The following is a 27,672-nucleotide window of genomic DNA, read 5'->3' as shown; positions in this document are numbered from 1 at the left end:
TGTTTTTTGTTTGAATTTTTGAGGAAGGAATTATGATCCTTTTGACTGAAGTACACCATCTCCATTTCCTTTCATTTGAATCTTAATTTGTGTTAGGACATATGGGAATAAAACATTTTTTTCACATCCCTGGATTTTTCAGGCTGTAACTATAAACCTGTAATAATATATTTATTTATTTATTTTGAAAAGAGGAAGGCTAGTGTGACAGATTGGTGATAAAGTAATTTAAATTAAATGAATAATTAGGTTAGGTCCAAAGTGAGTGGGTCTATTCGACCCTCCACCGCAACCCGCAAGGGTTTATTGTGGCTCACACCTATTCACACTCGACCACATAAACTCAGCTTCATAACGAAGCCGATTAGTTTGTATGGTGAGTGGTCTTTCAGGTCAGATATATGCTCTGCTGTTTCATTATTTCCAAACAGAGGCGACACACACTGTCTTCCGAAAGTCCGAGTCTCTGCATATGATGATTCAAATGACAGTGACCTGTAAGAAGGCCTCTTAGACATCATAGTTCATCCCTACTGTAGTCCAACAACTGTTTGGTATTAGGCTTCAGAGGGTGAATAAATGCCTTGGAGTGAGCCAATCGTGGAAGATGCTGCCATAAATCTTATTGCTATCCAGGAGTTCAATGTTTGTTTGGCAAAGCCTAAAACGATGCCAATGACAGGTTCTGATCTGATGAAGCTGCTGGCAGCACCCTCCTTTGCAAGGGAGTCAGCAGCCTCATTGCCTTACAAGCCAGACCAGAGACAATCTGTTGAGTCTTTCTATTGAGGAGACTTGTTTTTGACAATTTGCTAGCAATTTAGACGTCGCTCAGTAGGAGCCAAGACCTTCCAACGCTGCTTGACTGTCCGAGAATGTTTTTATTGACTTGTGTATGTGGTTGGATTCTTCGAATCTCTCCGCACACAATTCAATAGTGTAAATTTCCGCTTGAAATACATAGATTCCTAGGCAGGTAGATATTTCTGTCCTGGGTTTGCGACTAAAAACACCTGCACCAGAACCGGAAAGTGTTTTTGATCCATCTGTGAACCGACAACTACCTGCTCCTAATATTTCGTTCTCCAGGAGGATCCAGTCTTCTCTACTTCAGGAACAGTACTTTATAAGGCAGTTCGTAATTGACAGTTGGAGGCATAAAGTCAGAGGTCATTTCCAGAATGGTGTGACTTCCAGCGTCAACCAACACTGTGTTCTCTTGATTCACAGCATGTATTTACCTGATTATCAGAAATCAAGAATCTGCATATATTATTTCCCAAAAATTAATCTCTCATAAAAATATATTCCTTTCAATTTATAACTGGAGAACTGTTGTTCAAGTTAGCACTCGAAGCAGCTAGACTATCTTAAGCTTAAGGATTTATATTTTATTTATGAAAACTGTGAAAAATAAGATTCATTTGATATTTTACAGTAGAATTAGTGTTTATGTCAACAATGACGTAATATCTATTTTTGACGTATGTCGAGTGCTTTGTGATTGAACGCGTTTTTTATTAGTCACCGCTTATTTCGCACTGGAACTCATTGATTCTGTCAAATGTGCTGTCAAATTTATATATTAATGCAGGGCGCAATTTTAATGGAACATGGACATTTTCATTTCAAAATATCGTTTTAGAACCACCCTGACGTAGTAAATTGATATTATGTTTTATAATTGAAGAATATTTTACATAGAGACAAATATTCTTCATTATATTATCTTGGTTAAGGGATTATTTCAACAACAATAGATCTACAAGCTTACACTGATCAGAAAAAGTTTGAACAACGGCACATTCAGACATGCTAGTGTGAAGATGAAAAACCCTAATTAGGCGAAAAAAGACACTATAGTGCACTGAACTAGAAAATCAATATAATAGATCGGAAAAGAGAAAGCACCCAATTAATCATCAAAAAATAGTTTTCAAAAATCAGGGCTGGTTCGATAGTTATCACCTGAAGACGACTTTGGAAACCAATATAATTGAAACATATGAGTACACTGATGAAAATCAGTAACACTATCCATGATAATAATTAAACAATTTTAACAGTATACATTTCAATCAAGAATTTAACATTTAACTTTTCAAAAATCTCTTTTGTTTAACAGTAGATGATCATGACTTAATTAGATAAATGATGTAGATCGTGGTCAAAAGTTTTTACAGGAAAGACTTCATGAAATTTCAAAACTAGAATCTCTGACCATTAAGAAAAAGTATTCCACTTGATGTGTTCCGAAAATAACCTATAATTTATAGTCTTTCTTTAGGTAACCGCTGGCATAAAATTCCGGTACTTTCGGATCATACTCGAGTCTCTAGATATAAGAAGCATTGTCAAAACTGAGCGGCAGATTGATCAACAAAACGTAGTTTGAAAATTCGAATGTGACATATGTCATTTCGATTTTTTCAACATTTTTTTCATTTAATATCCATTCAATCCATCGGTTTTGTGGTTTTGTCGTCTATTTAGGCTTATTTTATGTTTCTGATAAGAATGAGAAGCTGATAAGGTGTTTTTGTTAGTTCATACCAATTCGTGGAAAAACTAGTTTGTCGGAAGCAGTTTAAATTTTTCATTTAATATTGTACAAATTCAAAGGTATATGAAGCTAAATAACCTTATTCTGGTCTCAACAAATCTTTTTAAATTTTTTCCAAAATAATGTACAAATACTAAAGCAACTATGAAGAAGCAGTTTTTCCGTGTGAAACAGTTAGCCGATCAGACATTCTTGAAGTAAGTATTACTTTAGTTATTATTTTTTGCTGGTAATGTTGTACTATCCAACCTGAGCCTTTTGACAAGTTAGAAATTCAAAAGGGGGTTTTTGTGTTGAAGGTTCAGTATTTTGTAGTCTGTTATGTTGAACTCATAATTGTTTAAACTCAGAAATGATTAATAAAGCTGCTGGAGCCTATTACAGCTTCAAAACTATGATGAAGAAAAGGTGTAGTAATAAAATAGAGTAATTTTGTAAAAACTTTGATGGATACAGTACCTAATAGTAATTATAAAATAGTGATATTGGAATTTCTTTCAAAAACATATACAGAGGCTACTTGTAAAATTTGGACAAGGTTTTTAACGGAAATTATCAACAGATTTAAAACAAATTTTATTATTCATATGGGATATATATGACTAACATTAGATCCTCCTATGAACATTGACTTTCACTGCCGGAGACATGATTGAAAAGAACAAAATCCAGGCTGTTAAGACTGTGGTCGAATGGAACCTAAAGACTACCACTGCAGCAGACATCGATATATAACCTTCATCTCACAATCAACACATATATAACTGATGTATATTGTCATCATTCAATTACAACAGTGAAAGTAGATAAGTAAATATATTTTCAATCCTTTTTTATAGGATCAAAACTGTCGTGAGTGTCATTCATCATCCATGAACAATCAATGATGCAATCAGTCTGTAAAAGGCTAGAGAAGCAAAAACTCTCTTTAATGATTCTTGACTATTGGTGATATTACAGTAAAGAATTCGTGAATGTAACCAGTCATATATATGTAGATATTTGCAATTCATTGTTTGAATATTTTAACATTAGCCTAATGATAGTTAGGATCAATCATATTGTATATGAGCATATGCTAAATAAAAGAAATTAATAATAAGGTTACCAAAGCTGTTACCAACAGCTGAAATCTTCAACTATGAAGAAGCGAAAGACAAGTCATTTTTAGAAATAGCTACTTCCCTACGAACTTGTGAAAACTAATAAGAGTTGAGGTGTTTGTTCCCAAATATTTCAAAATGGTATTCTATCACTTAATTCAATGGGTTAATTGCCGATAGCCATTTATGGATCATTAAATAATAAAATTTCTACTATCGGGATTTATCTAGATATATTAAAAGCATTTTATAGTACCATTCGTTATTTCTTTGTACATTCTAAGGTGGGTAATTTACATCAAATCAGATTTTTTAGATTTCAGAGTAGAAAAAAAAATTCTTTGAATCCTGTGTACTCTGACCTCTCCAAGTAGAGAGGTTTGGATCCTCCGGGAGAAGGAAATATTAAGAGCAGATAGTTGTTGGTTCACAGATGGATTAAAAACACCTTCCGATTCTGGTGCAGGTGTTTTCAGTCACAGACCCAGGACAGAGATATCAACCCGCCTAGGAACTTATGCGACTGTATTTCAAGCGGGAATTTACGCTATTGAATTGTGTGCGGAGAGATTAGAAAAATCCAACCTTATACACAAGTCAATAAAAATATTCTCGGACAGCCAAGCTGCTTTGGAAGCTCTTGGCTCCTACCGAGCAACGTCTAAATTAGTAGCAAATTGCCAAAAACGACTCTCCTTGATAGGAAGACTCAACAGATTGTCTCTGGTCTGGATTACTGGCCTGGAAGGCAATGAGGCTGCTGATTCCCTTGCAAAGGAGGGTGCTGCAAGCAGCTTCATCGGACCAGAACCTATCATTCGCTTCGCTTTAGGCTTTGCGAACAAAGATTGAACACCTGCATGACAAAAAGATTTATGGACTTCTGGAAGAATCTTCCAGGAATAGCTCACTCCAAGGCGTTTATTCTCCCTTCGAAGATTGATACGAAACAGTTCTTGGACTACAGTAGGAATGAACTACGATGTCTAATAGGCCTTCTTACAGGTCACTGTCATTTGAATCATCATTTGCAGAGACTCTGACTGTCGAAGGACAGTGTGTGTCGCCTTCGTTTGGAAAATGATCAAACAGCAGAGCACATACTTTGTGCCTGCCCTGCTGGGGACCGAATCAGGTTTCCAGAGTTCGACAGAGCTGTACTCTTACCTTCTGACCTGAAAGACCACTCATCATAGAAACTAATCGGCTTCGTTAAGAAGCTGGGTTTATTTGGTCGAGTGTGAATAGGTGTGAGCCACAATAAACCCTTGCGGGTTGCGGTGCTTGGGTTCAAAATTGTTCGCTGCCGGCCAAGCGTACGTGGCTCTAAGTAGGGTCACATCAATAGAATGCCTCCTGAGAGAAGAATTAGACTGTTCAAAATTAACTGGGACTCGGCCATGTAATAATGACGCTATCAATGAAATGAATAGACTAAGAAATATAACAAGCTAATTCTTCTATAAGGTATGCCGCAGGAGTAGATACCTACCTACTTCTATAGAATATAGTTTATCCTAATAATAGTTTTTCCCGTTCCTTAAGTTTTTCTGTTGAAGGACTCTCCGTTTTATAGATGGACTTTCGTATTGATCGATAACTATCGATTGAAACTAAAAACTATAAAATGAAATAATGATAAAAAACTTTTAAAACAAGCTTTTATTTCAGTGCCCTAAAAAGATCAAAATACAATTTTAAATCACATTAACCACATTCATTTATGACTTTACAGAATTGAAATTATAATAATAGCTTGTCGCGATGCCTAAAAGAAATCTCTACATATTAAGTCAGATGAAATTTAAATAAAATTTTAAATTTCAAATCCGATAAATCCTATGTGTGCAAAAAAGTTTTTCAAGGTTAAAGTTCCACATTTCAAGCATTTACGGCACTTTTATTTAATTACAAAAATTATGAATTGCTTACAAGTTTAGTAGGTGCCTACCTAATTACAAAATTTCAATTACAAATTGAAATTATCGCGACAAGCTTTTATTATAATTTCAATTCTGTAAAGTCATAAATGAATGTGGTTATTGAGATTTAAATTTTTATTTTGATCTTTTTAGGGCACTTAAATAAAATATTGTTTTAAAAGTGTTTCATCATTATTTTATTAAATCATGAATTCTTCAAACTATTTTTGTTTTAAATTTTTCTCGAAAATCAGTTGATAAATGTTAACATTCATATTTTCGATGGATTTTGTCAATTTTTTTCACTATCTTCTTTGTTCTGATTTCTACTATAATTGTTTTGATGTCTATATTGAAAGAAAGATAGGAAAGGTGAACAAAGTAAAAAAGTTTATTTTCACTCTACCTCAAAGAACAATATTTTGTTTTGGTTTCAATAACCAGAATATCTATTTAATCACGGTTTTCTTCAATGTGTGTGTAAGCCACAAATCAATTGAAATATATAATTGCGATCTCTGAGACATTGTACCTTGTAAAAGTGTTAGGGTAACAAGTTCATATCCTCGCCAGTGTAGAACTAGGCCATTGCCCAGTTAAGCCATGTGCAAGTAATTTTGCAATAAATTCGACCGTGAGTATCTTATTATGTTTCATTAGACTTGTGCGAATTATTCTGTTGTGCCGTCTTGGACTATCATGATTGTGGTCATTCCATGCAAATTCTTAAAATGTGACAATCGAAATCGTACTTTCTAAAGGAAATAATTATATTTAAATAATTTTTCACAGGGGATTCCTCAAAATGAAACGTATCTATGACACATGATCTCTTGTTAATATCAGAAGTTTACTTTTTTAGTGTATACTTTTATATCCTTCTGAAGTAATAGCGGTCATATAATTCCAACATCTGCCCTTAGTTTGCATTTATCTTACCTGTTCTAAAGGGTATGTTGCTCAAAAACGGATTCGTTCGTATTTGGAAAATAAAGAACTAGTCAAAAATGGCAATTACTCATCTGAAAAAATATATAATGTGTGGAGTTACACAAGGTTCTGCGTTTGGACCATTATTGTTGTAATTCACCAATTACAGGCACATTTACCTTTTTCGCAGATGAAGCAACTTTATTGTGTTGGAAAAGAAACACTTTGGCTTTCTAATTCTTCAATATACATTGACTTTCAATCTCTAACGACTTTAAAATTTATTGATTTTTTTTTTATTATATTACATTGTTTTATTTTTCTTTTTGTATAATAATGAAGAAGGAGAGCCCAAAACGTTTTTCCCAAAGTTCAATTCTCCCCAAAAATATTACCTTTTCAATTTAAATGTATTTAAATTCATTAGATTTTCATTGACTAGGGTTTAGTTTCAAAAATTCAGTTGAAAGATGAAACTACAAATAAAACAAAAGACTTTTCGATGCAAAATCGTACAAATGTCTTTTTACAAATGAATTATTATCATTGTTACGTTTCCCAGTGGGTTTGATAATAATTGACTACTATTCCAGTTCTGGTGCAGGTGTTTTCAGTCCCAGACCCAGGACAGAGATATCAACCTGCCTAGGAACCTATGCGACTGTGTCTCAAGCGGAAATTTACGTTATGGAATTGTGTGCGGAGAGATTGGAAGAATCCAACCTCATACACAAGTCAATAAAAATATTTTCGGACAGTTAAGCGGTGTTGGAAGCTCTTGGCTCATACCGAGCAAAGTCTAAATTGCTAGAAAATTGCCAAAAACGACTCTCCTCAATAGGAAGACAACAGATTGTCTCTGGTCTGGATTCCTGGTCATACTAGTCTGAAGGCAATGAGGCTGCTGATTTCCTTGTTAAGAAGGGTGTTGCAAACAGCTTTATCGGTCCAGAACCTGTCATTGGCATCACTTCAGGCTTTGGCAAAAAAAAATTGAACACCTGGATGGCAAGAAGATGTATGGACTTCTGGCAGAATCTTTCAGGATTGGCTTAGTCCAAGGCGTTTATTCACCCTTCGAAGCTTGACACCAAACAGTTGTTGGGCCGCAGTAGTGATGAACTACGATGTCTAACAGGCCTTCTTACAGGTCACTGTCATTTGAATCATCATATGCAGAGACTCGGACTGTCGAAAGACAGTGTCTGTCGCCTCTGTTTGGAAAATGATGAAACGGCAGAGCACATACTTTGTGCCTGCCCCGCTGGGGACCGAATCAGGTTTTTAGAGTTCAGCAGAGCCGTACTCTCACCATCTGACCTGAAAGACCACTCACCATACAAACTAATCAGTTTCGTTACGAAGCTAGGTTTATTTGGTCGAGTGTGAATAGGTGTGAGCTACAATAAACCCTTGCGGTTTGCGGTGGAGGGTCGAATAGGCCCACTCACTTTGGACCTAACCTAACCTAACTGTACAATTGAGATCAACTTTATTTCACTACCACACAAGCTTTAACTGAACTTCAGACTGATACTCGAATGTCTATCGCCTTATTAGCTTACTTCTTACCGCACTTTCAACTAGACTTTCCCGATCTGCTTGTTGGTAATGTTTATATATCGTGAAGGAAGTTGCTGGAAGCCGATAGGGAAGTCTCTCGAAGCAACGAGACATTTAGAACGATCGAGAATAGCAAGTCAAGTTGAGCGCGATCTTGGCTAAGTCACAGTCGATTGACGATTCATATAAACATATGGGTGTAGTCTCAAATATAACATCAGAGTCCTGATCGAATTCAGAACTGGATGTCTACTGAAGGGCATACGGGGTAGATTGGCAGTTGGTGAAGAAATTAGCAAATTTCTAGAACTTTTTTAAAAACTTTGATTCCCAGAGCAAGTTTGACTTTGACATGCAAAAAAAATTATAGCGATTATATTACCTCTGATATTCAAAAAGAATCTTTGTCAAGTACATTACATCAATATTATAATATTTTCACTAATTTGCATGAAGATTAATAAGGTTACCCTCCTTCTCGCAAATAGTATTATTTAGCTTTAAAAGAAATTTAACATATTGACAACCGTTTATATGTTCATTGTTACGCCTATTTATTCTTTTATCATAATTGTGTTATATTATTATAGTTAATTTCAATCCTACCTATGAACAATTGAATTTTTTATTATTTTATCAATGTATTTATTTACTGTCAATGTCTTTCTTGAACTTGAGACAAGTGTCCAATCACTTATCAAGGTTAGTTTATTCACATAATATGTTTCCTCAGTTACATATTCTACTTTGTATTGAATTGTTTTGTTGGAAACGAATGTTTGTTAATAAATTACTACTACTACTACTTCCACTACTACTACTACTACTACTGCCACCACCACTACTACTGCCACTACCACCACTGCTACTACTACACCGCTACTGCCACTACTACTAATGCTGTCACTACCACCACCACTTAGCAAAATTTGTGAGCGGCTGGAAGATCATAGAAGAAGTGAGTCTGAGCTACCGCCAACGTTTAGTCTACGAGATCATAGAAGAACAGAGCAGAGAGAGACACGATCAACGAATGCAAACGATGCAGAATAGTGAAAGAAGACTCTGAAGAAATTGGACGGTCACTCCTTACGAAAGGGAATGGGATCGACGTGGCACTACTAACAAAAATTATAAAAGCTGCATGTAACAAAATTTTTCCGAAAAAAAGAGTGAAAGGTAATAGAATTCCGGTATACTGGTGGACTGAAGAGGTTGCAGGAAAACGTAAGGCATGTGCTCAGGCTAGAAGAAAAGTGGTAAGATCGAACAGAGGTAATGATGAACCTCAAAAAAGACTGAGGCAAGATGAATACAAACAAAGCAAAAATGATCTGTAGAAAACAATAGTAGAAGCCAAACAGAAAGCGTGGAGAACACTGATAGAAGAAGTAGATGCGGATATCTGGGGAAAGGGCTACCAAATAGTAACTAACAAGGTTAGAGTCAGACAGCCGATTGGACTTACTGAAGAAGAACAAATAAAATTTGCTAATAAGTACGTTGTTTCCATCTTACCAGATTAAAAAATGGGACAGACTACCAACGGCACCAGAGGAGATACCACCGTTCACAATAGATGGACTCATGGAAGCCAACAAAAGACTAAAAGAGAAAAAAGCCCCCGGTCCGGATGAACTCCCAGCGGAAGTCATCAAAGTTGTCGTTAAGGCACACCCGGAACAATGTCTGAGGATAATGAACATATTATTAACAAAAGGGCAATTCCCCAAACTCGTTTTTATTGAAAAAGGTGAAAGTAAATCGTACAGGCCCATATGTATTCTGAACATCATGGGAAAACTCCTCAAGCATCGCATCAAGACGAGACTCTTGAGAGAAATAGAAAATAAAGAATATCTAAATGAAAATCAGTTCGGTTTCCGAAAAGGTAGGTCAACAACATATGCACTGGCGAAGGTACAAAACATCGCAGACCAAGCAAACGAAAGAACTGGCAGGAAAAGCTACGTCATGATAACGTTGAATGTACAAAACGCTTTCAACTCCACGCCATGGGAAGGGATTTTGAATGAAATCAAAAGAAGAGATGTACCTGCATACCTGTACAATATTATTGCCAGCTACCTTGAAGAGAGGGAGTTAATAATAGGATACAAGAGAAAAATGAACATCACCTGTGGTGTTCCACAAGGCTCTGTAATTGGTCCCACTTTGTGAAACATGTACTATGATGGGGTACTGAATCTGAAGGTCCCTAGGGAAGTTAACCTAATAGGATACGCAGATGACCTAGCCGTAGTGGTGGTGGGGAAAAATGAAGAAAGTCTGGTAACAACTTCCAATAGAACTGTGAAGGATATAGCCGAGTGGATGACAGCGAAACAACTCAAGCTTGCCCCTCAGAAGTCGGAGGTAGTACTGCTGGCAGCAGGCAGAAAACTGAAAAGTATTACAATTGAATTGGAGGAAAGGAACATCCGTAGCCAATAATCTATTAAATACCTGGGAATCCACATGGATCGAAATATGAAAATGGGAGCTCATGTTAGAAAATTAGCAGAAAAAGCGGGAAAAGCCATAAGCAACATAAGCAGGATAATGCCCAACGTTGGGGGTCCTCGAGAAGGTAGCAGAAGAATTCTATGCTCAGTCGCCCAGTCGATCATGCTCTATGGCGCAACGATTTGAAAAAAGAGTCATGGAAAAAAAGGTATACAGGAATATATTACTTAGTGTTCAACGGAAAGCAGCCATAAAAATAGCGTGTGCATATAAAACAACATAAACTAAAGCTCTGATGATGATTGCAAGAACCCCCCGAATAGATCTGCTGGCGGAAGAGAAAACACTGGTACAAAACAACGTATCAAAAGGGTTAGCAAGGTTACAAATTATTGAAAAATGGCAACAATCTTGGGAAATAGACGATGGAAAGGCCAACTGGACAAAAAGACTGATAAGAGACATAGAACCATAAATGAACAGAAAATGGGGAGAAGTGAATTACTTTCTCACACAAGTACTAACGGGGCATGGGTGTTTTCAGGCGTATCTGTTTGGGTTTAAAGTGAGTGACACAGAAGAGTGCAAGTATTGCGGAATTATAGATACGATAGAACATACAATTTTTGAATGCATACGTTGGAAAGAACAGAGACGAAACGCAGAAATGACGACAGGAGAATTAACACCGAAAAACATAATAGGGAAGATGCTCAAAAGTATAGAAACCTGGGAAGCCGTTAGTAAACTCTCCAAGACCATCCTGACAAAGAAAAGAAAAGAACTAGATGAATAATAATGAAGTACTGAAGAAAAAGGAAGAGCCCTGAACCATCACTACAGTCTGCTATTCCGAAGTAATGCTCGAGGGCGGTTCCAGAGTAGCCTGCTTGACTCATGATTGGTTTTTTTAGTCGGTAAAAATCCGACACTATCTGGTCACAGGGCGACCAGGTGTCTTTCAAAGATTTTTCCGCTCGCCGAAAAAAAAAAAAGAAAAAACTACTACTACTGCTTCTACATTGTTTCAAAATCGAATAGATGTTGCTCAAATCTAGTCATTAAAATAGTTCAAATATGGTTTTAGGCGAAATTCTGTCATTTGCTCGAATATGTTTCTAAAAATTTTCAATTAATTTATATTATTACAAGTGAAGATCTTCATTTATTTCCCTCTAGTGTGGCAGTAACTGATTTAATCGTTTAATTTGTTTTCCCGAGATAGTATGTTTGCAATGAGAGATTAAACGTGGCATGTAGAATGATATCACTTCATGTTTTCCCTGGTTGATTAAATTATTTGGAGCGGTGATATTGCAGATAATACTTTTAATTCAACTCTCGTTGAATGAAGTTTATACATATAAAAAATATTACTACAGTATTTTCTTTCTAATTATTCAAAGGTTCAGTTTCAAGACATAGATTTTTTCCACGTCTATAGTTTTTTGCCTGTCTTTGAAAATTGTGTAGTCAATACAGTTCCTCAAAACTACCTCAAGTGATTCATCAATAATGAAAGTATGAAGAAATTTTGAATGAAATGAATGAGAAATGAATTCGATGCTACATTTTTTATTGAAAAGTTACAGTAATATGGTATTACGAGCTCATCTCACAAGTGCATTATTCTTATCTTTCTGATAACGATCAGCTTGTTTAAATCATCCTTTGTCAATTGATAGTGGTTATTCTAAAAGCAGGCTTGATTATTTACTTTAGAAATAATATCTAGAAATATTCACAGGAATTTTTTGGCTTTTTACTCTCTATCAATATACAAAAAAAAATGGTAACTTTTCAAAGAACCAAAGAAAGTGAATAACTTCAATAAAAATTCAAACAAAAATTCAGTTATACTCATTGGACTATAAGAGATAGTATGGGCCGACATCAGTAGCTAGTAGCCAGGTTCAAAAAATAACTTTCTTATTAGTCAGTGGGACTAAGACTTGCAGTACAGGAATCTTCACAGAAAATTCTAGACTGGCTTGAACGTTTAAAGTTCATTTCTTTAGAGCTTTAAAAAAAATAAGGTGAAATTTCATTTTTCCCAAAAAATATTTATTTCTTCATCAATTTCTATTTTGTCTCCTTCAAAGTACTCTCTCTCAGATATAATAGACTTGTGCTGGCGTTTTTTCATATCCTTTTTGGTATGTCCTTGAGCCCTCTCAGTGATTCAGTTTTTATCTCCTCAATCGTCGCAAAACGCCGTCCTTTCATGGGTCTCTTCAATCTTGGGAAAAGGAAAAAGTCGCAAGGGGCTAAATCTGAAGAATACGGTGGCTGAAGCATGATAGGTGTTGTTTTTAGCAGATGCATTATCGAAAAGCTATGAATTCTTTTTCCACAATACAGGACGTTTTCTTCGCATTGATGCTTGCAATCGGCGTATAACTTCAAAATAATACTCCTTATTGACGGTTCGACTATGTGGCAAGAACTCTTAATGCATTCCGCCACGGTAATCGAAGAAAACAGTGACAAAAATGTTGGCATTTCATCAAACATAGCGGAAGAACTGATTGTTGGTTCCCATGCAGTTTTTTATGGTTTATAACGTATTGGAAAGGTCAATAAGCTCGAAAGTGAGTGCTGCATGATTTGAATGATCAACAAAAATTGTCTTTAGAGATCTGTTCTTTGCTTTTGCACAACCGAAACTGACCTTTTTTTGATCAGATCGTCAGATCGTTACAAAAAAACATGGTTGCGGTATGGTGGTCAGCGGCTGGTGTAATCCACTATAACTTTCTGCAATCGGTCCAACGGCCTTCGTCGACTTCATCGAATCCCGATTACACCCTTTTTATGCTAAGGGAAGTAATCGATTTGTGTTACGTTGGCACAAGTACATTGATTCAAATGGCACTTATTACGATTGAATTCAATATTTAGACTCATAAAACCGGTCGAAACTTTTGAAGTAACCCAATACTATCTACGGAACTTCTGAACATAGCTGTAAATTACTATTTATTTTATTTCTTTCACTTGTATATTCATGTTTAGTGACACTTCACTCTCCCACCTATTGCTGCCAAGGTCTGATATTGAATGGTCTAATTTCGTGATCGTTCTTATTTCCCTCATTCTAAGTCCACCTGCTAAGTCACCGCCGAAACGCTCAAAAGAATATCAGAAGAAATTTCAACTCCATTGGCACATCTGATCAATAGAAAATATTCTCTACTGGAATTTGTCCTTCACACTTCAAACTGAGCATTGTAAAACCTCTCTTTAAAAAAGGAGGAATTAGGATTTAGGGGTATCCTGCTCAAATTATTCAGAAATTACTTATCAAATAGGAAACAGTCAGTATAAATTGAAGACGAAATAAGCACTCAACAAACAATCACATGTGGAGTACCACAAGGTACCGTCTTAGGACCCATTCTCTTCACTATTTATATGAATAAACTATTTACCCTGAAGTGTGGAGGAGAAATCTTCAGCTTTGCTGACGATACAGTTGTTATACAAAGATGATTCATGGGGTAACCTGAAAAGCAAAATCGAGTTGGATTTTGGAAGTGTTTTGAAATGGTTCGACCAGAATTACCTCACAGTCAACTATGGCAAGACCAAGTTTATGCCATTTGCATTCTACAAAAACAATTTATCTCAGTATGAAACGATTTCAATTCAAAGAAATGATACAGTCGAACTTATCCATTCCACAATGAGTTTTAAACATTTGTGAATAACATTAGATCGACACTTGAGATGGGATATACACGCTCAGAATATCGTTAATACTCTGAGGTACATGCTCCCAAAATTCAAATATTTGGTGAAAATTATGAATACTCACCTTAAGAATATTCTGTACCACGCATTAATAGAATCAAGATTACAATATGGGATATTAGGGTGGGGAGGCATGGCAGATATCCACCTGAAAGAAATTGAAATTTTGCAAAAAAGATTCCTAAAAATAATATTCAAGAGACCGTATAGGTATACTACAGACGAATTATATAAAGAATCTAAATGCTTCGATTTGAAACAATCATTTGTTTATATCATTTTAGTTAACCTATACAGAAACAAACACGAACTGAAAACAATAGAACATAAATACACAACAAGACAGAAAATCAATTTTGATATTCGTACGAAATCCTCAAAAAAAGCGGTAGGACAACGATGTTATACTAACCTCGCACCTCGGCTTTTCAACTTCTTACATAGAAGTTTAAAGGAGCTCATCACTCACACCAACTCTATCACTTTAATCAGAAAAAAACTAAAATCGTACACATTTAATCTACACTTGCCCTAAGGCTCTTCAATACCAAATTGGATAACATTATAGAAAATACACACAATTCATTCATGAATTACGATTTTTTAATGTCACGGAATAAGCTTGATCTGCTTATGTCATGGATGACATCGTAATGCCATCCATTCACCTATTTGATTTAATCCCAGCCAAGAGGAATCTTATTTGAATTGAAGGGGTTATATTTTTAGGAGTGATTAATTTTTGGGAAAATGAAAAAAAGTAATCACTCCTAAAAATATAACCCCTTCAATTCATATATATTTATATTGTAAACTTGATTTGAAATTTTGGTAAATAAATATTATTATTATAAGTCCTGTCTTCGGCAAATTGTGCAGTTCTCAAAAGAATGACACTTTTTTCCAAAATAGCAACATGAGATATTGATTTCTTTTTATTTTTCCTTTCAGTGCGGAGAAGAGCGAAATACTCAACCATGAAGAACTTCAAATTGCCGATCAGAAAGTGGAGTATCTACGAGGGGCTCTTACCGCAATCACCAAAAAGATTGCTCCTAATGGTCCGGCATTGGACGTTGAAAAAATAGCGGTACGTACACAGATTCAGTATTTTTTTATTTTTATTTCCATCGTGTCTTCAAATCTACCATTCTAATCCTGAAAACTTCTAACTTGAATTCACGACTCATACTGGAAAAATAAGCTTCGAATTTTATGCCGAGGAAGAGGAAAATACAGGGCGTTCCAACGAAAACTTGGCCCCCCCTGTGAGTCAGAAACGGACATTTAATCGAAAATTTCAAAGAACACGTCAATTTCAATTTCTATACCCCCAACTATACCCCCTATTTTTTTCAATGGCATGGGGGTCGAGTGATACATCATTTGAAATGTCTTTTGTCCCTCTATTACCTCTGTGATTTTTGTCGAAATTGGTTCATTCGTTATTGAGAAATTAAATGTTGAACGTTTTATTTAAGAAAAAACAGAAAATTCGCTGTCGTTCATTTTAATGATATCAGTGGAAACAAAATCAACCGATAAATTATTCAAAATGACCTCCACCTAGTTGCATAAAATAATATAGTCTACTCTCGAAAGCGTTCCATACATTATTCAAGATGTACGGAGTCAGCTATCGGCATTCCCGAACAATTATCTGTCGCAGGTCTTCTAGATTTGTAGGCTTAGTAGGGTACACTTTCGACTTCAGTTGTCCCCACAGGTGAGATCAGGTGATCTAGCTGGTCACTCCACTGTACCCCTTCTGCCGATCTATCGCATTGGAAAACGTTCGTTCAAAAACTGTCTCACCTGAACATCAAAATGTGGGGGTTCACCATCCTGCTGGAATTTTATTTCATTTTCTACTAAATTGTCATCATTTTCCTAAATTTGTGTAATCATAGAATCTACACAGTCTTGTAATAGATTCAAGTATGTGTCTCCATTGAGATTACCTTCAATGAAGAATGGTCCAACAATATGATTACCAAGGATGCCGGCCCAGACATTCAATTTTTGTGGAGTTTGTGAATGTGTTTTCATCGCCAAATGAGGATTCACATCGCTCCGGTATCGACAATTATGTCTATTCACTTCTTCACCATTCAACATGAAAGAACTTTCGTCTGAAAAACATGTATTGTATAATAGGTTTGGGTTATTGGTCAATTTCCCGCTAAACACGTCACAAAACTGAAGTTGATGATCAGGATCATCTTCGTTTAATTCCTGAACTAGCCTTGTATTCAGAAAAAAAAACAGTATTTCACAAAATTACTATATGAAGAAACAAAAATCCTCCCAATCAGTCTTTTGTATGCTCATCAATGTATAATTTGAGTATACACAACTAAAAACTCACTTCAAAGCAGATCTGTCCAACCAACCAGACAAACTAGAAGTGAAGAATTAGCAATACATATATTTAAAAAAAACAACCCAGAGAATATTTCTATTTTTCGGATCAAAATTTTACAATGCGGCACCGCTACATTTAAAAAATTTGACAAACTAAGGAATTTTTAAACTGAAATGAAGAACTGTATCTTGAAAAACAAGGAAGCATTCTTTAAACTACTACGATAGTAAATACACCCACCATTGCTGCTATACATGCCCTCCACCAATCGTCAAATATCATTCAGAATTTTGGTTAAAATTAATGTGCACATATAAAATACACATGTGTTTGAAGTTATGATTTACACTAGAGTCGGTTACCTTCTATACTTTTTCTTCTGAATGTTTGTCTTCCAAAATTTTTAGCATAGTTTATGTTAAATTAGGTACTAAATGAGTGGGTCTATTCGACCCTCCACCGCAACCCGCAAGGGTTTATTGTGGCTCACACCTATTCACACACGACCAAATAAACCCAGCTTCTTAACGAAGCCCATTAGTTTGTATGGTGAATGGTCTTTCAGGTCAGATGGTAAGACTATGGCTTTGACGAACTCTAAAAACTTGATTCGGTCCCCAGCGGGGCAGGCACAAAGTATGTGCTCTGCTGTTTCATCATTTTCCAAACAGAGGCGACCCACGCTGTCTTCCGACAGTCCGAGTCTCTACATATGATGATTCAAATGACAAGTGACCTGTAAGAAGGCCTGTTAGACATCATAGTTAATCCCTACTGTAGTCCAACAACTGTTTGATATCAAGCTTCGAAGGGTGAATTATCGCCTTGGAGTGAGCCAATCCTGGGAAGATTCTGCCAGAAGTCCATACATCTTCTTGCAATCCAGGTGTTCAATCTTTGTTTGGCAAAGCCTGAAGCGATGTCAATGACAGGTCCGATGAAGCTGCTTGCAGCACCCTCCTGTGCAAGGGAATCAGCAGCCTCATTGTCTTCTAGGCTACCAATTGCTACCAACTTAGACGTTGCTCGGTAGGAGCCAAGAGCTTCCAACGCCGCTTGACTGTCCGAGAATATTTTTATTGAATTGTGTGTGAGGTTGGATTCTCCCAATCTCTCCGCACACAATTCAATAGCGTAAATTTCCGCTTGAAATACAGTCGCATAGGTTCCTAGGCAGGTAAATAACTCTGTCCTGGGTCTGCGACTCAAAACACCTGCACCAGAATCGAAAGGTGTTTTTGATCCATCTGTGAACCAACAACTATCTGCTCTCAATATTTCCTTCTTCCGGAGGATCCAGTCATCCCTACTCGGGAACAGTACTTTATAAGGCAGTTCTTAGTTGACAATTGGAGGCATAAAGTCCAGAATGCAGTGACTTCCAGTGTCAACCAACAATCTGTTGCACTCTGCATTAAATTGATTTGTGCAATTGTCAATATGCACAAGTCTATGTGCAGTCTATCTAGCCTCTCTCTCTCTGTCAAGAAAAATATGGAGAGGAGATAGATTTAGAAGGATCTCCATGGCCGCTGACGATGTGGTACTGATGGCACCACTGATGGCCAGACAAGCTTGTCTCTGTAAGCTAAAGAGCTTCGCCTGGGCCGTTTTCTGTAAAGTACATAAACTACTGTAAAGTAGTTTATGCACTGGTTTCGATGTCATAACCATATACCCATGGATCGCCGTTAAAGGCATTCAAAAATTCCTGAATGATGTTCATGCAACTGTTTTTGGGTCATAATTCAGCAATTTTGGAACGATCTTCGGTGCCACACACTTAATGCCCAAAATTTACGAAAATATTGCATGGCTTGAGCCAATCGATATGCCGACATCCTCAGAAACTTCTCTAAAAGTGATTCGACGACTGTCCATAACAATTTTTTTCACTTTGTCAACATTTTCATCGGTTGTTGATGTGCTGAGGCGTCCAGGGCGAGGGTCGTCATTCACATCTTCTCGACCTTCTGTGAAAAGTTTGTACCACTTATAAACATTTTTCTGACTCAGAGTACAATCACTGTATGCCACTATCAACATTTCAACAACTGTTTTGGAGCACTTAATTCCAGTAAAAAAAAATGATGCAAATGCTTTCATCTATTTTTCTCGATAGCAGAAAATCGCTGGACACACAAAACACTTCTAACTTTCATACCTCTCACCAAGAAACTAAACATACGAAACGGCTGAAATTGTGAACATATGTTCGAGACGAGTGTACAAACACAAAAAATAAAAATATCGTTAATCGAATGTATATAATCCGCGAAATTTTATCATTCACCTTATTTTTTTAACGGACCTCTTATACAACATTATACAGTTCTTCATCGCAATTTTTATCTTTTGGAGAAAGATACACTTGTTATATTCTCTGAAAGACATTTTTTTAGGAGGACTCAATTCTTACACAATCTGAAAAATAAACAAAGCTTAGTTTAGGTTAGGTTAGGTCCAAAGTGAGTGGGTCTATTCGATACCCCACCGCAACCCGCAGGGTTTATTGTGGCTTACACGTATTCACACTCGTCCAAAAAAACCCTGCTTCCTAACGAAGCCGATTAGTTTATATGGTGAGTGATCTTTCAGGTTAAATAGTAACAATATGGCTCTGCAAAGCTCTCTGATTCGGTCCCCAACGGGGCAGGCCCAAAGTATGTGCTCTGCTGTTTCATCATTTTCCAAACAGAGGTGACACACACACTGTCTTCCGACAGTCCGAGTCTCTGCATGATTCAAATGACAGTGACCTGTAAGAAGGCCTGTTAGACATCGTAGTTTATCCCTACTGTAGTCCAAAAACTTTTGGTATCAAGCTTTGAAGGGAGTGAGCCAATCTTGAAAGATTCTTCCAGAAGTCCATAAATCTTCTTGCCAACAAGGTGTTCAATCTTTATTAGAAATTGCTTGCAGCACCCTCCTTTGTAAGGGAGTCATTGCCTTTAAGGCCAGTATGGCCAGGAATCCAGACCAGAGACAATCTGTTGAGTCTTCCTATCGAGGATAATTGTTTTTGGCAATCTGCTGCCAAGTTAGACGTTGCTTGGTAGGAGCTAAAAGCTTCCAACGCCACTTGACAGTCCGAGAATCTTTGTATTGACTTGTGTATGATGTTGGATTCTTCCAATCCGCACACAATAAATTTCCGCTTGAAATACAGTTGCATAGGTTCCTAGGCAGGTTGATATCTGGCCCTTGGTCTGCGACTGAAAATACCTGCACCAGAACCGGAAGGTGTTTTTGATCAATCTGTGAACCAACAACTATCTGCTCATAATATTTCCTTCTCCCTGAGGCTCCAGTCCTCTCTACTCAAGAACAGTACTTTATAAGGCAGTACTCATATAAGGCAGTTGGAGGCATAAAGTCAGAGGTCATTTCCAGAATGCTGTGACTTCCAGGGTCAACCAACTGTCTGTTGCACTCTACATTAAATTGATTTGTGCAATTGGCAATGTGTACAAGTCTATAGGCAGTCTATTTAGCCTCTCTCTCCAGAAAAATGTGGAGAGGAAGTGTGGTACTGATGGCACCACTGATAGCCAGACAAGCCTGTCTCTGTAAGCCAGAGAACTTCGTCAGGGCCGTTTTCTGTAAAGCCTTCGGCCACCAGGCAATTGCACCATAAGTGATCATTGGTCTGACAATCGTCTCATAAATCCAATGGATTTGTTTGGGACCTAAACCCCAAGTTTTACCACAAACCCTTCGACGTGTTCATAGCGACAGTCTGGCTTTGTGTAAAACTTTTTCCAAGTGAGCATTCCTGGTGAGTTTTCTATCAAGGACAATGCCAAGATATTTCACCTCCTTTCCAAATGGAATGACCTCACCATTGAGGGAAAGTGGGGTGAGATCGTCGAATTTTCTCCTCCTGATGAAGGGGATTGTCACAGTTTTGCTGGGGTTGACAGACATCTGCTCCCTCAGGCACCAACTTTGCCTGTTTGATAAGCAAACTGGTGGTTATTTAGGAGGGATGCATACAATACCACCCTCCTGATATGTCCGTCCAGTATCCTCTCAAGTCCTTTCAACAGGAAGGATGTAAGGCTGATTGGTCATACCGGTTTAGGTCATACCGACCCACTTTAGGTATATATACCACCCTTGCTGACAACCAACTGGGTGGTATATAGTTCCACGGCAGACTAGCTCTATACAATATTATAAAAATAGGTAAAATTATTTTCAGTCCGTTTTGAAGAAGAGCTGGAAATATGCCGTCTTCTCCAGGAGATTTGAAGGGCTAAACAAAGCTTAATCAATAGAGAATCTGCTGGTCTTATGATTTGTATTTTCACCCTAAAGCACAAGGCTCCCATGTTTTTTTATATTTTTACTTGAATAATTAAAACGCCAGTTAATGAATTCTCCATAACTGAAAACCATCTACATACTAAATTGGCACTTTTAACAATCTCGCTTAGTCACCAATTGACGGAAAATGACGACTTTTAATGATGAATATCGATATTTCTAATATCAAGCTACAATTTCTATAGAAAGTAGTATCCATTAAGTCTTCACACTTTTTGAAGTTAACAGTGCTCACCAACTTGTAAAATCATATCCAGGGATAGTTTATCGATTAGAATAACTCCATATCTTGGACAAGAACGAAACCGCTTGAAATGAGTTGGAAACAGTTGAGTTGGAGAAAAGTTCGTATTTTATTCATCAACTTGAGCTTAATAAATGTTTTATTTCATACAATTCAAATCATACTCCGAGTAATAACCAATAAGTGATTGCCATTTTGTAGAAAAATTACAGCCGTCATTTTTTTTCTTCTTTTGATAACATTTATTACGAATTAAAATTAAATTGACAAAGTGGTTCTTTTTTAATTTTTCAGCCTCATGAAAATTTGAGTTTATATAAATTTGTTATGTTAAGAGAATCAGATTTGTTCCACTTGTTTTGCAAATAATCTAGTACATAGATGAATCATTATTTGTTAAAGAATTAATGTTTCACACAAAACAGATAAGATAAACCTTATGCAAAACCAACTGAAGAAACTAGAATGATATGTCCCTGAGATCCTGACTTCAAGGATCATTCTGCAATTCATATAGATTTTCAACCAGAAGTGGGTAATATTTTAGGTCAAAACCTATTTTGGATAGGTTTTTTTTTCATAAATGTAGACTTACTTTAGTTTCAGCTTTTATACAGGCCGTTTTTTTTTCACCTGTTGCTATCTCGGGAACGGTAAGACCTACAAGATCGATTAAATCGGAAAAAAGTTCACTATTTTGGGAAACTAGAATAATTTCTTTTCAGATCGAGGATATCAGTTGTTGTTTTTGAAATATTCGCCAACAACTAGAATTGTTAAATTTTGTTTTTTGGCTCTACCGCCTTTATTTCGAATCAGAGGAACTTTCAATACTGTATCATATTTGTTATTATCAGATATAAACCAATTTGCAATGTGACGTTTCCTTCATTATATTTCATCTTCAACTTTTTTTTATCATTATACATACATATACATCGTTTTGTTAGAGAAACATAAAAACAACAAATTTAAGAAACACTCCTAGATATATTAGTATAACACAAGATCTGCAGATATGTTGAATCCCCAACAGCACAGACGAGTTGTTAGCAACAATTCTCTGAATCAAAATTTGTATAATATTTTCGATAAATCAGTGACTGCATCGGAATTTAACAAACTCAAAACATTCATCAAAAAGTTCCTCCTCAAGAATGGTTTCTACAATATAATGGAATATTTGAACCAGGCAAGTTCATTAAAATACCCGTAATATATTATCTTTTAGCATCAAGTGATTATTTTGGTCTGCCAATGATTATTTTCAAATATTTTTATGCACTTATGATGCACTGTTTGGAACCTTGGTGTAGTAATGAATATTATTGGAGTTTTTTCCTCAACACCAAACAGTTATTTTAACACCTCGACACGTGTTTCGATCACCAAGTCATCATTTTCAAGAGCAAGATCAAACTGTTTGATCTTCCTTAAATATAGGTTTAATATAGACTGAAAAGAAACTGTATTGGTGCAGTTAAAGTATAGATACAGCTCTTCAACAATGCCGTCGGTAGGTATACATCAGGTCCATAAAAATATTGAGCTTCAAGTTATGGATACCATCAAACACATCAACCAATCCAATCAAGGCCGTAGCCAGGGGGGATCAAGGGGGATTGATCCTCCCCGAAAGTTCTACAAGCAACGGCCATCCAAAAATTATATCAAATACAATGATTGGCTTGTTTAAACATCACAGGAGCCATGAGAACAACACCAACCATGGCAATGAAATTAATTACTGGCCTGTCCCCTCTGGAGAAGGTTGCGTTAGCGGTCATGTTACGATTGCGAACGGCTGGTGTAAACCTCGAAGTAGGAATGGGTCAATTGAGGCTGGGCCTATGGCGAGAAGCGCTCACTGCGCAACCTCTGCTGCAGGCAACCAGTGATGCAATTGAACCCAGGTTTGTGTTTAATAAACCCTACAGAATACAAATAAAACAGAACACAGGGTCAGATGATACAAATCCCATTTAATCCTTAGGCTAGATCACTGAGCCTAAGGATTAAATGGGCAATGGGAAAAAATACCAGCGTGGTTCAAACAGAACTGGCTGGTATCTCAATTGCCACAAAAGAAATAACCAGTAAAGGAATTTCCGGCAAAAACTTAACAATCTTAGCCTTGAACAAACAACGTGTTACCTCAGGGCTAGTACTAGAGTGTCACCAAGATTTAGCTAAAGAATCGGTAGATAATAACATTATCCTGAGGTGGATTAAAGGACACGACAAAATCTACGCTTAACAGTAGGATTTCTGACTGGCCACTGTCAACTAAGAAAACACCTCCATAATATGGGGCTAGTGGACACACCTCTATGCAGAATGTGTGAACAGGAAGATGAAACTGTCAGACATGTCCTATGCGAGTGTCCAGAGTTATCGTCAATAAGAGAGTGTGTGTTCGGCGAGTCTTGGCCTACACCTGCCTATATACAGGAGATGTCTCCTAGTGATCTGTCCACCTTCCTGGAAAGGACAGGATGGACTCGATGGACGATGACCTAGGAGGACAACTTCTCGGGTCACATCTGGCCTAAGTGCCACTCACCTCCCTTTTACAGATACTATTGGAATTATAAAATCCGTTAGAAATTTTATCAAGTCATTGGCAATCGAACCAAGTACTGGAAAGACAATATTGAAAAAAACTTCCCCGAAACACAATGGAAATATCTTTCGGCAATGTGCATACAAACTTTTAAAGATCTTGGCGACAATTCCTGTTTCCACATGTACACCTAAGAGGACTTTCTCTTCTCTGAAACGCCTAAAAACTTATTCAAGAAACTCTACAAGCCAGGAACGACTAAACGGTTTGGCGTTAATGTCAATCCACCGTAGAATTGACATCGACACCGAGGAGGTAATTGATTTGTTTGCTGCAAAGAAAGCTGGAATACTAAATTTGATTTTGTAAAAGGATGTAATGGTTTTCTAATAAATATATATGATCCGGATAACCTCAATGGTTATTAGGTTTAGCCAGTTCAGATTTCATTCCTCTCAGCCGTATGGGGGTGTGAGGGAACTGATGGTCCATTGAGAAAATATATATGATCATGTAACACCATTTTCTTTCTGTCTTTATTTTTATATTTCATACCAAACCAAACCTCCTCCAAAATTGTTTTCTGGCTACGGCCTTGAATCCAATATTAATTTTGTCAATATCAACTATATCTTCATAAGAGTAATTTGGAAGTATACAGTCTGTTAGAATAGACTTTTGCGAAGGGTAGGGCAAACAAATTGACAGAATCATTTCCACTATGACTGTTCTGGTTTCACAGATACATTGATTGAGGGTATGAGGATGCCGTGCGTAAATTGGAGATGTGCTTCCAAAACAAGTTTGGGTTTTGTTGAATATTATATTCAATAATGTTTAGGTAATTTTTGTAACAATTTTTACTCAGCTCTTTGCATTGAGAACGAACTTGGGAAAATTCAAAATAAGTTTGTACATCATTTGTCCTTTGAATTTCTTTGTTTAGTAATTTTTTCCTGAAGATTAGAGATTTTAGTTAATTACAGTAGGTTGTTAAAAACCTTAGTTAGATGAATGATTAATTCTGATACAACAGGTAGATTTTGAAAAAACAATTACATTGCAGTATTACGTCTAGGAAAATAGGTAATTCAATAGGTTGTTTGAAAAATTTTTTCGATTTAATGTCGTGTTTTTATGTCGTGTTTTCATTGGCAATGTTTGTTTCAGAAAAAAACTCCAGAATATCATTTGGGTACAACGTTCTTAGACGAGAGCAAGCAATCTCGAGAATGCTATTTGTTCCAACAGGTATTGAGGGAATGTGGCCAAGTGGAACAACAACTAGCTCGAGAATTTGCTGAACACGAATTGAAGGTGCAGGAATTGGTTTACGATCCTTTGCAACATGTTCTCGAGAATGAGTTTCCCAATATCTTGAAACTCAAAAATAACTTGAGGAAATACTGTCTCGATAAAGACTCTGCTAGTCATCGATACCAGGTAAGTCAATCCAAGGCATAGAGCTTGAAAGCATACTTGCCACTTTTTGGACTTTTTTGATGTTTTCGTTGGTAACAGCCTCTTTGGCTGTCTGCATTGTCCTCGATGCTCATTTCACTTCTTAATTTTCCTTATGATTATGTTATCCAGTATTTCATAAATATATCAATATATTCATTTTTAGTCAAATTATGATAAATGAAGGTCTCAGTCAAGTGTTTTATTTGTTGAAGCGGCAACTTGAGTAACACCCACTCCTCTATTGCGTTAGGGTTAGAAGTATGAAGCAACTTGCTACTCAAAGAGCACGAAACTAAAACTGCGGATGTAGCCCCCCCAACTGATGATACCTTCCAGCGAGATGAGCTACCTTCCCATTAAGAAAGACTGGTTTGGGAGTGTCTATCAATCAATCAATCAAACATTTATTGAATCAGTATTCCTTCACAATCATATTAGACAAAAACATAACACCATCATAAAATACTGGCCAATTCAACAGGTCAAACAAACATAAAAAAGTCAATATGAAACATGAAACATACATAAAAAAAAAGTTAATAAGCTACAATCAAAGTAGAATTCAAGGAGAAACTCATCCACAGAGTTGTAATTTTTTGCAATAAAAAAAATCTTGAGACGCCTTTTAAAGACATTGATATTTGAGGATGTCGTCACTAAGTCTATTATATAGTTTAACCCCAATGCACATGGAGTGATTCTTTGATACTGTCAATCTACTATAAGGTTGATGTAGTTGAGAATTATTTCTGGTGAAATGTTCATGGATTTGCTCATTTCTAGGAATAATTGAAATATTGAAAATGGTAGATAAACAAACTAGGCATTGTTAATAAACTATAACGAATGAATAATGGCCTGCAGTGTCCACTTGAAGATGCACCAGCCAGAATTCTGATTACCTTTTTCTGAATAACGAAAACTTCATCAGCTTTAGCTGATAAGCCACACTGTTCAAGACCATATGAAATTACTGACTGAATTAAATTGGTATAAAAGCTTGAGAACATCAAGGGAGACTGTTTGTTTTAACTGATGAAATAAATATATATGTTTACTGAGCTTCAGTTTGACACTATCAACATGGAACTTCCAGGTAAGTTTATTATCAATATCAACACATAAGAATTTAGTACAATTAACTTGATGTAAAGTTTCATTATTTACTTTGCCTGGTTTGGTGATCCAAAATATTTTTAAATGCGGTTTTTTCGATTGGTTGGGAAATGGATCAAAAATATTCGTAGATAAACAATTCAGTTTTATGCCAACGTTTCGGACTTTATGAAATCCATCATCAGGGCTCAAACATTAGTTATCCATGTCAAAAAAACGTTTAAAATATAAATGTCAGACAACATAGGTACAAACGAAAACGAGGACTAACCAAATGAAAACGCATACACCACAGACACATAAAAATGTGACATGTGACAATACACCACAGACACATTTTTAATTTTACTAATATATAATGATACAACAATGATAAAAATAAAATAAAAACAACAATAAAAATTAATTGGCGCTCCGGGGCGACTTCATTGATTCCAGTGGCTCATTTGCTTTTTCAGCTGCAGGAAAACCCGGAAAAACCTGTAGCACCACATCATCTGAAGATCTTGATCTAACAATGTCCTCTCTCTTATAAAACAAAATGTAGGGTGTCTCCAGAGGCTCCAATAAATTCAATGCATCGCCAGAACACTTCGTGACACGACTATCGTCAAACTTAAACCAGCCTTCTTTGACCAAGGCGTAGTAATGACCAAATTCAACGCCAGAACCACAGTGAACAATGACTGCATGAATATTATAATGGTGGTCTGCTAGGTTGAAATGTTCATCTATTTCGAACCTTCCAAAGAGTTTCTTGCTTCCGTTAGAGGTTGAGTCTCGTTTGAAAATCATCAGTGTTATTATTAGATTGACTGGTGCCTCACCTATACTTGTTTCCTTATAACAGTGAGTTAGTATGGCGCATGTTTGACAATACAGTCGATCATCACCTGTTAAAAATTCCATTTTCAGATAACAATAAGCTTTGCAAGGACTGGTTATTAGTCATATTAGGAAAAGCTAGATGAAGTTCCAGAAATTCACATAAGTTTTCGGTACTTGAACATTTACCACAAAGTAAACAAGTGAGGATTTTTCCAGCAAAATATTTACAAACACAAGACGAGATGGACTGTACGGAATCATTCAGTCCAGAGCGGTCAGGAGTATTGATTTTGCTATTGTTTTGCTCACGTTATTAAAAACACATACACATTAAAAATGTGTCAGTGGTGTATGTGTTTTCATTTGGTTAGTCCTCATTTTCATTTGTACCTATGTTTGACACTTATATTTTAAACGTTTTTTTGACATGCATAACTAATGTTTGAGCCCTGATGATGGATTT

General features: G+C 36.4%; 1 protein-coding gene across 2 annotated transcripts in view; it reads left to right on the top strand.

Annotated features, from left to right (window-relative positions):
- The first annotated feature begins 2,445 nt into the window (after nt 1–2,445).
- LOC111514774 (rho GTPase-activating protein 44) overlaps nt 2,446–27,672 on the top strand; it is a 51,176-nt gene continuing 25,949 nt past the window's right edge. The window contains exons 1-3 of one of the 2 annotated variants that reach the window (XM_074173668.1): nt 2,446–2,760; nt 15,252–15,390; nt 24,972–25,244. In XM_074173668.1, the coding sequence (XP_074029769.1) occupies nt 2,708–2,760; nt 15,252–15,390; nt 24,972–25,244 (465 nt within the window). In that variant the 5' untranslated portion in view covers nt 2,446–2,707. Of the gene's footprint in view, nt 2,761–2,847; nt 2,972–15,251; nt 15,391–24,971; nt 25,245–27,672 lie in introns of those variants that run through there. The other variant, XM_074173659.1, reaches the window with a different exon arrangement.

This window comes from Leptinotarsa decemlineata, unplaced genomic scaffold, assembly GCF_025532065.1.
Source record: "Leptinotarsa decemlineata unplaced genomic scaffold, Ldec_3_MD MMD2_P_RNA_scaffold_12, whole genome shotgun sequence".
Classification (NCBI taxonomy): domain Eukaryota; kingdom Metazoa; phylum Arthropoda; class Insecta; order Coleoptera; family Chrysomelidae; genus Leptinotarsa; species Leptinotarsa decemlineata.
The sequence above is the reverse complement of the archived record's forward strand: the minus strand, read 5'-3'. Positions and strand labels throughout refer to the sequence as shown.